The sequence below is a fragment of the Marmota monax genome, unplaced genomic scaffold, assembly GCF_021218885.2.
Source record: "Marmota monax isolate L192 unplaced genomic scaffold, Marmota_monax_Labrador192_F-V1.1 WCK01_AAM20220418_F8-fsc00068, whole genome shotgun sequence".
Lineage (NCBI taxonomy): Eukaryota > Metazoa > Chordata > Mammalia > Rodentia > Sciuridae > Marmota > Marmota monax.
In genome coordinates this window covers 8078996-8094180 of record NW_026692352.1, presented here as the reverse complement: position 1 = coordinate 8094180, position 15185 = coordinate 8078996, and the positions used below count along the sequence as shown (strand labels likewise).

The 15185-nt window shown below is 36.3% G+C and overlaps 1 protein-coding gene across 3 annotated transcripts in view; it reads left to right on the top strand.

Annotated features, from left to right (window-relative positions):
* Ints4 (integrator complex subunit 4) overlaps positions 1 to 15185 on the top strand; it is a 102757-nt gene that overhangs the window by 27377 nt on the left and 60195 nt on the right. For all 3 annotated transcript variants that reach the window (XM_046442059.2, XM_046442060.2, XM_046442061.2), the window contains 5 exons: positions 2500 to 2685; positions 3247 to 3297; positions 4943 to 5031; positions 5964 to 6084; positions 13982 to 14053. In XM_046442059.2, coding sequence (XP_046298015.1) covers positions 2500 to 2685; positions 3247 to 3297; positions 4943 to 5031; positions 5964 to 6084; positions 13982 to 14053 — 519 coding nt within the window. The remainder of the gene's footprint in view (positions 1 to 2499; positions 2686 to 3246; positions 3298 to 4942; positions 5032 to 5963; positions 6085 to 13981; positions 14054 to 15185) is intronic.

Sequence of the window (15185 nt, the reverse complement as noted above, 5' to 3'; positions counted from 1 at the left end):
TCCCGTCTCAGCCTCCCCAGCCACTGGGATTACAGGTGTGCACCACTGCGCCCAGCTTAAACCCAGGTTTTAAAATTTCAAGTTCCATTCTCTTCTCCATATAAATGCCTTTCAGTCTGAGGATAATGATATGTTAGTAGGTAATGCAGTCAATTTTATGGGACAGTTGGTATATTTTGAAAAACAAAATAGAATGCAAATATCAGGGTTTATCACAAGACGTAGGGGTGAATATTGTTTTGTTTAGCTTCTTGTATGTATATTTTTATGTATTATGTTTTATTTTTATTTTTTTTTTAATATTTTTTTTTTTAAAGAGAGAGAGAGAGAGAGAGAATTTCTTAATATTTATTTCTTAGTTTTCAGCGTACACAACATCTTTATTTGTATGTAGTGCTGAGGATCGAACCCGGGCCGCACGCATGCCAAGCGAGTGCGCTACCGCTTGAGCCACATCCCCAGCCCTGTATTATGTTTTAATATAATGTGAATTTCTAGCTTTGGGTCCTAGTCAGAAAAAATTTGAAAGTCTGGTATACAACTTCATTTCCTCAAATAATATTTTGTTCCTGTTACTGCCTTACAGCTTATTTTACTAGCACTGAACTAGGTATGAGAGAAGTAACTGATAATTTATTTAAAATGTTGGTGAGGAGGAGCTAGAATGAAAAATATTGACAGTACCAAGTGTTGCCAAGGATATGGCACACATGGAGGACTTATGCACCACTGGTGGAAGTGTAAATTAAAATAAGTTAACCACACTGGAAAACTGTTTGGCAGTATCTTCTTAAGCTGACTTTGTGCATTTCCTTTGGCTCAGCAATTCCACTTTAAGTATATAACAGAAATGTGGCCATATGCACTAAACACCACACATAAGAATAATTATAGTAGCATTAGTTTAATACCAAAAACTATAAATAGCTCAAATACCTATCAACAGAAAGGAATAATAGATTTTGTTGTATTTGTAAATAAAATAGTACATAGTAATGAGAATGAATGAATCATTTTAGGTGCTGTACCATGGATATATCTCACAAACATAAGTTAAGCAAAAGAAACCAGATACTATTGATTTGATCTTTTTTTTTTTCAATATTTATTTTTCAGTTTTAGGTGGACACAGTATCTTTATTTTACATTTATGTGGTGCTGAGGATCGAACCCAGCGCCTCACATTCCATACCCATCCCCACATCCCCGGCCTTTGGTACTAGAGATTGAACACAGAGGTGCTCTATGACCAAGCTACATTTCCAACCCCTTTTTAATTTTATTTTGAGATAGGACCTCACTGAATTGCCAAGGTTGGCCTTGAACTTTGGGGTCTTCCTGTCTCAGCTCACCGAGTAGCTAAGATTCCAGGCATGTGCCACCATGCCTTGCTGTGTTCCATTCCTTTCTTTTTTCTTTTTAAAGAGAGAGAGAGAGAGAAAGAGAGAATTTTTTAATATTTATTTTTCAGTTTTTGGCGGACACAACATCTTTGTATGTGGTGCTGAGGATCGAACCTGGGCCGCATGCATGCCAGGCGAGCGCGCTACCGCTTGAGCCACATCCCCAGCCCCCATTCCTTTCTTTCTTTTTATATATTTATTTATTTTTATTTTTATTTTTATCTTTTAGTTGTAGTTGGACACAATACCTTTATTTTATATATTTATTTTTATGTGGTACTGAGGATTGAACCCAGGGCCTCACACATGCTAGGCAAGTGCTCTACCGCTGAGCCACAACCCCAGCCCCAATGTGTATTCTTGTTATGTGTGTATTCTCTTTGTGAAAACCCATTGAACTCTTCACTTAAAGAGTTTTGTATATTGCTTTATGGATATTAAGAGTTTAAAAAATTTAGACATTTTTTGTCTTATTAAAATTTGATAGCAAATAAAATATAACTTAGACACAACTTTTATTTTATTTTTTATTAATTTGTTTATTTGGGTACTGGGAATTGAACCCAGGGTGTTTTACCACTGAGCTAATTCCAGCCCCTTTGCAATTTTAAATTTTGAGACAGGATCTTGATAAGTTGCTTAGGTCCTCACTAAGTTGCTCAGGCTGGCTTTGAATTTTTTATTCTTCTGCCTCAGCCTCCCAAGTCACTCAGATTAAAGTATGTACTCTGTATGTACAAGTCAAAATGCTGGCAATTGGGGATATAAAAGTTAAAAAATAAAAAATGGGATTCTTGTTTTCTAAAGTTTCATGTGTTAGAGGAATATTCAAGTAACATGATGCTAAACAGATTGGTGCGAATATATTGATCGAAATCATTCCTGAAATTGATGCAATGCTTTTTTTTCTTTCTCTTTTCTTTTTCTTTTTCTTTTTTTTTTAATTTGTGGTGTGTGTGTGTGTGTATATGGGGGGGATTGGACCCAGGGCCTCATGCATACGAGGCAAGCATCCTATCATTGAGCTGCACACCCAGCCCTTATGTGTTTATTTTTAAAGATATTAATCATGTCCTTTTGTTCTCTCTTTTTATAGCACTTAACAGATACCTCTCATGGTGTAAGAAATAAGTGTTTACAATTACTTGGCAATCTTGGCTCTTTGGAAAAAAGTATCACAAAAGATGCAGAAGGCCTAACTGCCAGAGATGTCCAGAAGATTATAGGGGATTATTTCAATGACCAAGATCCACGTGTCAGGACAGCAGCAATAAAAGCCATGGTAAATTTGATTATTATTGAAACTAATCGGGGGGATGGTTTTCATTATGTTTGTTTTTAGTTTTTGCTCAGGGCTTTGTGAATGCGAGGCAAGCACTCTACCTCTGAGCTATACCTCTTACTTCTTCCTTAGATGTTTTGTCATTTCTTTTTATTTTTTATTTTTTATTTCTCGGCGGACACAACATCTTTGTTTGTATGTGGTGCTGAGGATCGAACCCGGGCCGCACGCATGCCAGGCGAGCGCGCTACCGCTTGAGCCACATCCCCAGCCCCCTGTTTTGTCATTATTTCAGTTTCCTAGTACTCCCTTGGAATATTCCATGGATTAGTTTTTTTAAATGCTTGAGTGCTTATGCTAAAAAATCTTGGACTATGTTTAAGTAAAATCTTGGACTATCTTATTTATATAAGACTGATTTTGCCTGAAAGGAACTATATTACTCTTATATAATGTGGGAAAATATATGAGATTGTGTGGAGACATTGGAAATATTGATCTTTCCACAAATACTTAAAAAATACTTAAATACAAATACTTAAACTGTCTTTTTTTATCCAGTTGCAGCTTCATGAAAGAGGATTGAAATTACACCAAACAATTTATAATCAGGTATTTTACCTTAAATGATTTCTGTCTGAAAGGGTGAGAGGGTCATGAAACTGGGAGGGTGGCCACTCTGGTTCTCAGAGTTTGAAAACATAAGAACTTCAACTGGCTAATTGTGGCCATGCTAATTGGGATAAATGTGCAATCATATCCAAAACATACTTTTCAAGAACAGTTTAAAAAATTTAGACATTTTTTGTCTTATTAAAATTTGATAGCAAATAAAATATAACTCAGATGCAACTTTTATTTTATTTTTTATTAGTTTGTTTATTTTGGTACTGGGAATTGAACCCAGGGTGCTTTATTTATCACTGAGCTACATTCCAGCCCCTTTTGATTTTTAAATTGGAATATATAATTGAATAATAGCACTAATACATGAAGGAGGATCTAGGAAGCTCAATATGAATACCAGAGTTCATGAAGTAAAGTATAATGTTTAGAATAAGGAAAGTGGTAGTCTTGCTGATCTCTCTTTGAGTGGGATGTATATGAAATCAATTTTGGACACCGCACTTGATGAACTAGAATATTTCTGGAAGAGGGTGACCAAAACCATGAGATCCCATAAAAAGATCTTTCCTGAATGTAGTATTGGTAAAGAATGGTATGATCAAGTTGTGGAAAAGCTAACTGACAGCCTATATAAAGGACCTTAGCAGGTAGTATTTCTCTTGCAGAATAAGGGAATAAATCTAGTCATATACAATCTAAATCCACAGTCAGTGGTCAGATTTTTTTTGCTTACCAAGAATGCTTTTATCTCTTGGAGAAAATTATAATTAGCAAGCCTCTGTGACTGATGTGTATACCATATTTGTTCTTTCACAAGACAAAGTGGAATGGGTCCAGAATGCTTATGTAACCATCTCTTTTCCCCCTATAGGATAATTGTGGGAAGTCCAATAACTAAAGAAAACTTGGAGACTAAGGACACAGAAAAAAGATAGTCAACTGATTCAGATGTTAATGGCATAAGACTGTGTCAGTAATGTAGGCCATCAATGATGAGGACCTCAAGGGAATGAAGATAGAGTGCTGGTGGAGGATTTGAAATATAAAGTAGAGTTTGGTTCCAGAATGAGTTTGGTTTTAGTTGTGTTAAGATTGAAAGTGGGATATCCATGAAGAAAGTTCCAGGTCATAGACAGTTAAGAACATTTGGGTCAGGAGAAATTTGAGCTGGTGGTAGATACTTGGAGCCATCACTATATCTTGGGTACATGGGGATATACAGGAAATGTTAGTAGGTTGAAACAGAGGCCAGTGTTGTTGTACCAAAATAAACAGAAATGTGTGCTTTGATTTTACAGATGGTGGTGGGGGGGGATCCATCTTTGGTGTGTGAGCCTGTGAAAGAAGTATAGTGGGCTTCCAGCAGATTCTGCTAGGTTTGATACAATTCTAGGTATCTGTCAGTCTGTTGTTCTGCTTTCAGATATAAAGTGGCAGGACCCACAGTCCAAATATAACTAGAGCAGCTGACAGAGGCTCAGAATTCTTGGGTGGATAAATGTTCAAGAAGTTAAAACCATCCATTTTTGATTGACATCCTTACCCAGTCACCATATCTTCATTTTAAAATAGTTTGAACATCACCTAGGAGGACACAGAACTGATAGACTTTTGGAATCTTTCTTTTCAGGCCTGTAAATTGCTCTCTGATGACTATGAACAAGTACGCAGTGCTGCAGTCCAGCTTATCTGGGTTATCAGTCAGCTCTATCCTGAAAGGTCAGTGTGAGTGTAAGCTGACTTCTGTTTGTTTATTGCTAAGCCATTTTCTCTCCTTTCACCAAGCATAAAGCTACCTCCAGGAAAAGAATGTTGGTTAGAATTCTGGAAGGCAGTGTGGAAGGGATCAAGCACAGGCCCTGCAAATCAGGATGCTTGGTCCTGTGTTTCAATCTCTGCCGTAAACTTTCTGTGTTTCTTGGGAAAGATACTTCACCTTTTTGGGTCCCAATCAGTCTTCTTAACTGTAATTGAAGAGACTGAACTCTCAAGTGTCTTAGCTTTTTGGGGGGCAGCAGTGGGGGGGTGTTAGTCACTAATATTGTTTGAGATCCATTTAATTTAGTTTTTGTTTGGGCCAAATGCCAACTAAGGTACCAGGTGTGTGTTGAGAATAATGATCACTAGTTTGGTGTTTTCTTGGTTAAAAGTATTTTCACAGAGGTTAAATTGTTGATTTACTCTGAGGTCTATTGTATTGTAGTAGTACCATTATAGGAGATAATAAATGGCTACAAAATACTCTGTAGTGTTTTTCATTTCTTCTTTCTTTTTTCTCTGTGTATGTGTCTTGGGGGTGGGGGTGATGGTTCTGGGGATTGAACACAAAACCTTACCATGCTAGGCATGTATTCTACAACTGAGTTATACTACCAACCCCAGGTTCTTGGTTTCTTCATGAATCTTTGAACCTTTGGTAGGTTACACACTTTTATTTATGACACTGAAAATTTGTAGTGGAGTAGGAGGGTTGGTTTATATTTCCAATTAGACTTGTTTAAGTTGAAATGTGTTTCATCATTCTAGGATTTGAACTGTATTGCTCAATTATCATTCCCTGTGTATCAGTTTTCATTGGTCATTCTTAGTTTATTGAACTTGCAGTCTTGGGCTCATGTTCATGTGTTTTTTCTACTTTTCTTTTAATCTAGCATTGTCCCAATCCCTTCTTCTAACGAAGAAATTCGTTTAGTTGATGATGCATTTGGAAAAATTTGTCACATGGTCAGTGATGGCTCCTGGGTGGTTCGTGTTCAAGCTGCAAAGCTATTGGTAAGCTGCACTTTTTTCCCCCCTGTTTGGGATTGAATCCATGGATACTTTATCAGCTGAGATATATCCTCAGTGCTTTTATTATTTTCTTTAGGGAGAGGGTTTCCCAAAGTTGCCCAGACTGGCCTTGAAATTGAGATCCTCCACCTTAGTCTCCAGAGTAGTTGAAATTATAGGCATGTACTACTTAACTCTGCTTGATTAAAATACACTTTCTTTAGCAAACACATTGCCTGTTAAGTCTTTTTTAATATGTATGTATGTATGGTAGTGGAGATTGAACACCGGGGTGCTCTACCTCTGAGCTACATTCCTGGCCATTTTTATTTTTTATTTTGAGACAGGGTCTTTTGCTAAATTGTTTAAGCTGACCTCCAACTTGTGATCCCTTTGCCTAAGCCTCCCAAGTAGCTGAGATTTATAGGCGTGTCCCACCATGCCCGGCTCCTACTACGTTTTCATAAACATTTTCAGAAACTATAGATAGGGACAGGTGTGGGTCATTTTTAGAAACCTCAGAATTTCTTATTATAGAAATACATAGCTTACTTTCTTATAGATAAGTAGTCTTCTTTAGAATTAGAAAGATCTCACAGATAATACTATTTAACCTTGTTAGCATACAAGATAGCCAAGGCCTAGAGACAGAGGAAATTAATAAAAATAGTTGCCTCTGTTTATTAAGCACCTGTTATGGCCTAAATATTTTCAAGGCTGCCCTTTACATTTCTTTTCTCATTTACTCTTCATAGCAACCCTGCAAGATAGATATTATTATTCCTTTTTCTCAGATGGGAAAATTGACACACTGAGAAGTTAAGTAAATCATCCAGTTTATACAAACAGAAAATTATATAGTGGGATTCAGATCCTAATGTTCTTTTAGCTTGGCTCTTTCCTATTCATAGCACGTTTTTATTTGTTTGTTTGTTTTTATTTTTGTGGTTCTGGGGATTTAACTCAGGGATGTTTTACCACTGAACTCTGAGACCCCTTGTTTATTTTTATTTTGAGACAGAATCTCACTAAGTTGCCAAGGCTGGTGTCTAATTTGAGATACTCTTGCCTCAGCCTCCCGAGTCACTGGGTCACTGGGATAATAGGCATGTGCCACTGTGCCTGGCTATAGCACATTTGTTTAAACAATAACAACAACAAAACTTTTTAGGGTAGAGATATCCTTTTTTTTTTGGTACTGGGATAGAACTATCTTTAGAGTATTGGCCTGATAATTAGCTTATCTTTGTTACATTGGATATGTCCCTTGATTTTAGTCTCAGTATCTTCACTGTTAAATGGGGCTTTAATATCTCTCATTTTTGCCTCACAGGTTGTCACGATGCTCAAATGGGATACTTTCGTTTTGGGGCGGGTATCAGGGATTGAACCCAGGGGCACTCAACCACTGAGCCACATCCTCAGCCCTATTTTGTATTTTATTTAGAGACAGGGTCTCACTGAGTTGCTTAGTACCTCATTTTTGCTGAGGCTGGCTTTGAATTCATGATCATCCTGCCTCAGCCTCCTGAGCCACTGGGATTATAGGCGTGCACCACTATGCGTGGCTCAAATGGGATACTTTCTAAGAAAAGGTTTGTAAATTGTAAAGTACTATGTGAAATTGGTAGGGATTGTAGTATATACATATATATGAGTATATATAAGTATTTGTATGTCATAGCAAGAAAATCTGAGGTTCTTTTTATACACTTCTCCTTTGGCTACTAGCATTGCCACTATTGATGAGATTGTTGGCTGAATTATTTGGATCTGACTGCCCTAGGCACAGATCCAGTGATTGCTATAGTATTGTGGTCAGTATTTATTGGAGTAAGTACTGAAACTTATGTGAAGCATTTTCATGGAATAATAAAGAATAAATATGGGTAATTTCAGAATTTCCTACCAATGGATTATATTACTTGTTTATAATTAAATGGAGTTAAGCTAATAGTGATTCTGTTTTGGATTCAAATTTGGTTTTGGTTTATGAGTGTTTTTATTTTATTTTATATTTTGGAACTAGGGATTGAACCCAGAGTTTTGTGTATATCATACTTGTACTCTACTACTGAATTATATCCCTGGCATGATTTTTAAAAAAATATTTGTTTTTTAGTTGTAGTTGGACACAATACCTTTATTTTATTAATTTATATGTGGTGCTGAGGATTGAACCTAGGGCCCCACACGTGCTAGGCAGGCACTCTACTGCTGAGCCACAACCCCAGTCCATGTTTTAAAATTATGAAATAGTCCAATCATTCATCAAGTCCTTTTATTCAACAATTACTGATCATCATCATCTACAATGAACTTGTCTTTGAGCGGAGGGAATATTTATTTATTTATTTAGGTACTGGAGGTTGAATCTAGGCACACTTTACCAATGAACTACTAAGTCCCAGTCCTTTTTTTTAAAAATATTTTTTGTAGTTGTAGATGGACAGAATGTCTTTATTTTATTTATCTTTATGTGGTGCTGAGGATGAAACCCAGTGCCTCACTCATGCTAGGCAACCACTCTGCTGCAGAGCTACAGCCCCAGCCCCTAGTCCTTTTTATTATTTGTTTTGAAGTAGGGTCTTGCTGATTTGCTGAGGGTCTCACTAAATTTCCGAGACTGGCCTTGAATTTTTTATCCTTCTGCCTCAGCCTTCTGAGTCACTGGGATTACAGGCATGCAGCACCTTGCCCCCATGATGGAGGGAATATGTTTTAGAGGAATAATTTAATGATATATCTTGAGTAGGTAGTTTTGAAAAACAATTATTAAAGCAGGATCATTGACAATGTTGTTCTGTACCTGCAAAGGATTTAAAATCTATTTCTATAAAGATGTATGAATAATGAATGGTATATTGAAAGGATTTCTATTTGGATGATTCTTAAACTTGAGTCAGGTGCTTTATGTTTAATGATTTTAAATATGAAAAGTTTCATATTATATAAGTAATTATGTTTGTATTCAGAAGTAATTAATAGGGCTGGGGTATAGCTCAGTGGTAGAGTGCTTCCTCTGAGTTTGATTCCTAGTATCATTAATCAGTAACTTAATTTTTCTAATAATATTATAGAGTTTCTAGCTTACTAAACTAGACTCTTAAGTCATACGTATACACATACACACACACACACACACACACTTATATGGAAGCACACATACCTATACGCATGTATACATAACCTCATATACATACTATTTGTAAGTAATTTTTTAATCCTTTTAAATTCTTTGGTTGATATTATGTTATTCATTTTATAGATAATAATACTAAGATTTATCCAGGTGTGGTGACATATGCCTATAATTACAACGATTTGGGAGACTAACACAGGAGGATCCAAATTTGAAGCCAGTCTTAGCAACTTAGTGAAACCTTCAACAATTTAGAGAGATGCTATCTCAAAATTAAAAAAAAAAAAAAAGGAAAGAAAACTAGGGATGTAGCTCAGTGCTAGAGCACTCCTGGGTTTAATCTCCAGTACCAAAAAAAGGAAGGGAAATTCAAAACCATGTGAACTATGTGAAAGAGAATGGCTTTTAGTTGTTGTTGTTGTTGTTTATAACTGCCTGAAGGGGACAAAAAAAAAACTTAATTTCTAAATAAGCAGATCCATGGAACTATTTAGAGTATAGTCACTACTTTGAAATTAAGCCTAGTATTGACATTCTATCTAGGATGTGGTCTTCAGTTCAATGATTTCTTATGATGTTCAGTTTCTCTTAGTCAAAAGGATTAATTGGTATTTGCAAACTCCCAAAAGTCTTTGAACTTTTGGATCTTAAAATGTTATAACATTTTAAGATTGTGATTTGTTGGTTTTTATGCCTGAGAGTCTGCCAAGGATTGGCCTTTCCTGAGGCAAATGCAGATATTCTGCTTAGTGGCAGTTTAATGACTGATGCACTAATCTATCTCAGTTGTTTTTCGGTTTCTTTTTTAATTAACTAATTAGATAGAAGCTAGAAGCTTTATGTGGTAGTCAGCTTTTTGTAGTAGTGACTAAAATACCTGACGTGAAAATGTAAAGGAGGAAAGATTTTTTGGCTCATGGTTTCAGAGATTTTAATCCATGGTTGACTGGCTCCATTGCTTTGGATGAGGTGAAGCAGAACATTATGGCAGAAGGACATTGTATATGAAAGCTGTCCCACTCATGACAGCTGGGAAGCAGGGAGGAGATGAGGGGTGGGGTGGAGTGGGGGATGAAGGTGTACACGTACTTCTAGGGCACAGCCCTAGTGACATACTTCCTACAACTAGGATCCACCTCCTACAGTTTCCATCACATCCCAACAATCCATTCAAATTATTAATCCATCAAATGAATTGATCCACCAATGAGATTAGAGTCCTCATGATCTAATGATTTCTTCTTTTTTTTTTTAAGTTGTAGATGGACACAATACCTTTATTTTATTTGTTTTTATTTTTTTATGTGGTGCTGGGGATCAAATCTAGTGCTTCATGCATGCTAGGCAAGTGCTCTATCACTGAGTGACAACCCTGGCCTCCTAATAATTTCTTAAAAGCCCCATCTCTGAACATTGCTTCATTGATGGCCATGTCATCAATACATGACACATAAGGGGACAGACCAGATCCAAACCATAACATTTTAAAACTAGAATAAAGAAAGGGTGCATACACGGATTTATGTTTTTTATACTAATAAAGTATAAGTTTTACTCTGAAAACCTGTTTGATACTGGTTTATTAAATATCTCGTTTCAGAGACAGTTTATTAAGTTGTCCAGTGAATTACTTTCTTAGCATTTTAAATTATTTAATTAAATTATCTAAGGCAAGCTAGGTAGAGTGCTTGCCTAGCATGTGAGGGGCACTGGGTTTGTTTTTCAGCACTGCATATAAAAAAGTGAAATAAAGGCCATGTAAAACTAAAAAAATATTTTAAAAAACTATCTAATTAACTAATTAGTACTGGAGATTGAACCCAGGGAAGTTTTACCCCTGAGTTACATTCCTGGTTCATTTTCTTTAGTCTCAAAATAAAAAAAATAAGAATTTTTATTTTGAGATGGGGTCTCTCTAGGTTACTATAGCTAGCCTTGACCTTGAGATCCTCCTGCCTCAGCCTCCCGATTTGCTGAGATTATATAGATTATACTTGGATAGTGTTGCAATTTTAATTTGTTAAGCATATTAGTTATACATCTTACCTGATTCTTTTTGTTTTGATTAAAATAGACAAGAATATGGATGCTTTTCTAATTGGTGCATGTTTTGATGAATTTATTATCTTTTTGACCCAAACCTGCACCTCTTGTATTTTCTTGAAGGATGGTATCTTCTACTAAGATCTGGAATAGAGAAATTTGTGAGTTCTTTTTCTTTGTTCTTTATCCATTGAGTCATCAGCTCATATCAGTTCTGCCTCCTGGACATCACCTGAATCCGTCCATTCTCCATTTCTGCTTGGCCCATGCTAATTTAGGTGTCACTATTTTTTAAGTGGATTCCTATGTATATGGCTCTTGGCATTTGTGGATTCAGATGGAAAGCTTTGTGACACTTAAAATTAACTTCAAGTGATATATAATTTTTTGATGTCTTCTGTATTGTGGGGAGAGAACTCAGCTGAGGCAGTCAAAGAGTCATTGGAAACTATGGATGGACTAACTTACTGCATAATCATTCAGTCCTTTGTTCTTTGTGAGGAAGAAATGCTTCTTGAAAAGCCAACTACTGATAATGGTGGGATAATTAAAGAGAAAGTTAGGGGAGCTGGGGTTGTGGCTCAATGTAGAGTGGTAGCCTAGCATGGGTGAGGCACTGGATTCAATCCTCAGCACTACATAAAAAACAACTAAGTAAAAACAAGTTTAAAAAAAGAGAGAGAAAGTTAGGAGACCATAAAAATTAATGTTTCTTACTCATAAGATTGATGTTTGAATAAAAATGTTTAGGTCTGACATTAGTACAGATCTATGTAGCAAACAACTAGGTTGTGATAAAAAGTCATTTTGAGGGCTGGGCTTGTGGCTCAGTGTAGAGTGCTTGCCTAGCATGGGTGAGGCACTGGGTTCGATCCTTAGCACCACATAAAAAACAAATAAATAAAAAATAAAGGTTAAATAAAAAAAAAGTTAATCTGAAACTACTTTAGTCAAAAATAGTAAAATTGTTCTTATAGAGTCAGAGGAAAGGGTCTGTTTGATATTCACAAAGAACATGTAATTTTCTATGAAAATGTGGTTGGAGAAAAGATCTATGCCTGTGTAAGCATTTTCATGTTTTTATACATGGAAATTGGAAAATGTCTCAGATATATGCCTTAGGAGATGTCTATGACCTGCTTTATATAGCCTTTGGGGTGGGGGGCAGTACTGAGGATTGAACTCAGGACTCCTTATATTACTAGGCAAGTAAGTGCTCTAACACTGAGCTACACCCCTAACCCTTTTTCAAAAATTTTAAGATGGGGTCTCATTGAATTGCCCAGGCTGGCCTCAAACTTGTGCTTGTCCTGCCTCAGATTCCTGAGCCTCTGGGATTGCAGGCATGTGCCACCGTGCCTGGTTTATAGCTTCTTGAACTGATCTCTCATTTTGATTCCTTCTGATCCATTAGGCACATTGCTGCAAGATGCACTTTATGAAGTATAAATCCATGCTCTCCCTTACTCCAAAGAAGCAATTTATCTTATTTCTCAGCCTCAATTTCTCACCTTTAAATGGGGATAATATCTGGGAGTGGTGGCACACACCTGTAATCCCAGCAGCTTGGGAGGCTGAGGCAAGAGGATCTTGAGTTCAAAGTCAGTCTCAGGAAGTTAGTGAGACTCTAAGCAACTCAGCAAGACCCTGTCTCTAAAATATAAAAAAGGGCTGGGGATGTGACTCAGTGGTTGAGCATCCCTGGGTTTAATCCCTGGTACCAAAAAAAAAAAAAGGGTAATAAAGGTACATTCTTCATGGGCTTATTAGGAGGGATAAATTTTAAAAATATAAGTAAAATATTTTGCATATGGTTGACTTCATTAAGTGTTTAATGGAGATTATAATTATTTTTCATGTAAGGTAACTCCTTCCTCCTAGCAAACAAGACTTTATAATCTGATCTCTACCTATCTGTCCTGTCCCATTCATAAAACCATTGAATGTTTCCCACATGGCATTCTCTTGTACATCATGCATTTGTACTGTGATATCTGATTTCCCAAACATCTCTCTTCCTGCCTCCACTTCCTACTGCTTGTTGTCTCAATTCCCATAGCATCCTTTATAAATGTGTATTGTAGGATTTCATACCATAAGGCAGTTATCTTTTTGCTTGTCGGTTTCCCTCATTGTTTGCCAGCTCACTGTTTATAGTGTTGGTGTCTTTTATTTTTGTATTCCTGGTCCTGGTAGCTATAGGTATATAATTGAATCATTGCTAAATAAATGTTTGTTTTATTGATTGAGTAAATGAATGAATGAACAAATGAATGGAAAGAATGGAATAAAAGGAATGAAGAAACAGGAAACAGTAGTAGTTAAGGCAAAGAGTTGTACAGTCTGAGTTCATATATCAGTTCAGGTATTTACTCTCTTTGTGACAGAGAATGTATTACTTAATGTTTTTGGTGCTTTTTTCCCCCTCCATATATAAAAGAGGACTAATAATAGTATTTACTTCACAGGATTGTAATGAGGATTAAATGAGTTAAGATATGAATAAAGCTTTGAGACATATAGTAAGCTCTGTGCATATGTGAGCTGCAGCAGTTGATACTATTACTATTACTTTTATTGTCTTCCAGATGATTTAGAACCCATAGGCATCTTTACTATCTTTATACATTTAAGTTGAATGCAAATTTTGAATATTAAGCTAATGTTCAAATAATAAAAGTTGTTTAATATGCTCTGGATTCTTTCCTTTTACAGGGCTCTATGGAGCAAGTCAGTTCTCATTTCTTGGAGCAGACCCTTGACAAGAAACTGATGTCAGATCTCAGGGTAACTTGAATTGTTTGTTGTTTCTGAATATCTGTGAATGATATCAATGTAGCAATATGCAGAGTTGTGTTGCTTTAATTTAGCAACCCATGCAGTTGTTAAAACGTAGTAGGGTTGGACTGGGACTGGCTTAGTGGTGACGCACTCGCCTGGCATGTGTGAGGCACTGGGTTTGATTCTCAGCACCACATATAAATAAATAAAATAAAGATCTATCAACAACTAAGAAAAAAAAATTTTTTTAAATGTAGTAGGGTTACTAGATTATATTTTAATTTAAAATCTGAGCAATTTGAACCAAATTACAAGCTACTTCATTAATTTGTTATCATAATTAGGAAATACTATATGCTGATTGTGTTTTTTTTTAAATAACATTTTTAAAAAAATATTTTTTTAGTTATACATTGACACAATATATTTTGTTTATTTATTTTTATGTGGTGCTGAGGATCGAACCCAGGGTCTCTCACGTGCAAGGTGAGCGCTCTACCACTGAGCCACAACCCCAGCCCTCTGTAAGATAAATTCTTTAAAGAGCTGGCAGTGTAGCTTAGTTGGTAGAGTGCCTCACATGCACCCTGGGTTCAATCCCCAGCACCACCAAAAAAAAAAAAAAGATAAATTAAATTAGATAAATTTAAAAAGATAAATTAAAATGATTATATAGTTGATATTTGTGCTTTGTTAGTAGAGTTGGTAGAGTACTTATCTTGCATGCACAAGACAAGTACTTTTTTTTCCCCAATATGGTTTTGTTTCTTTTGGGTACTGGGATTGAACTCGGGGGCATTCAACCACTGGGCCACATCCCCAGCCCTGTTTTGTATTTTATTTGGAGACAGGGTCACATTCTTTGCTTAGCACTTTGCTTTTACTGAGGCTGGCTTTGAACTCTCTATCATCCTGCCTTAGCCTTCTGAGTCACTGGGATTACAGTCACACATCATGATGCCCTGTTTCCATATGGTTTTCTTGAAGGGCATGATTCTTTTCTTGGGGGGGGGGAGGGGCAGCAGTACTGGAGGTTGAACCCAGGTGTGTTCTTCTACTGAGCTATTTTTGTAGTCCTTTTTATTTTTTATTTTAAGACAGGGTCTCCCTAAATTCCCCATACTGGCCTCAAACTTGT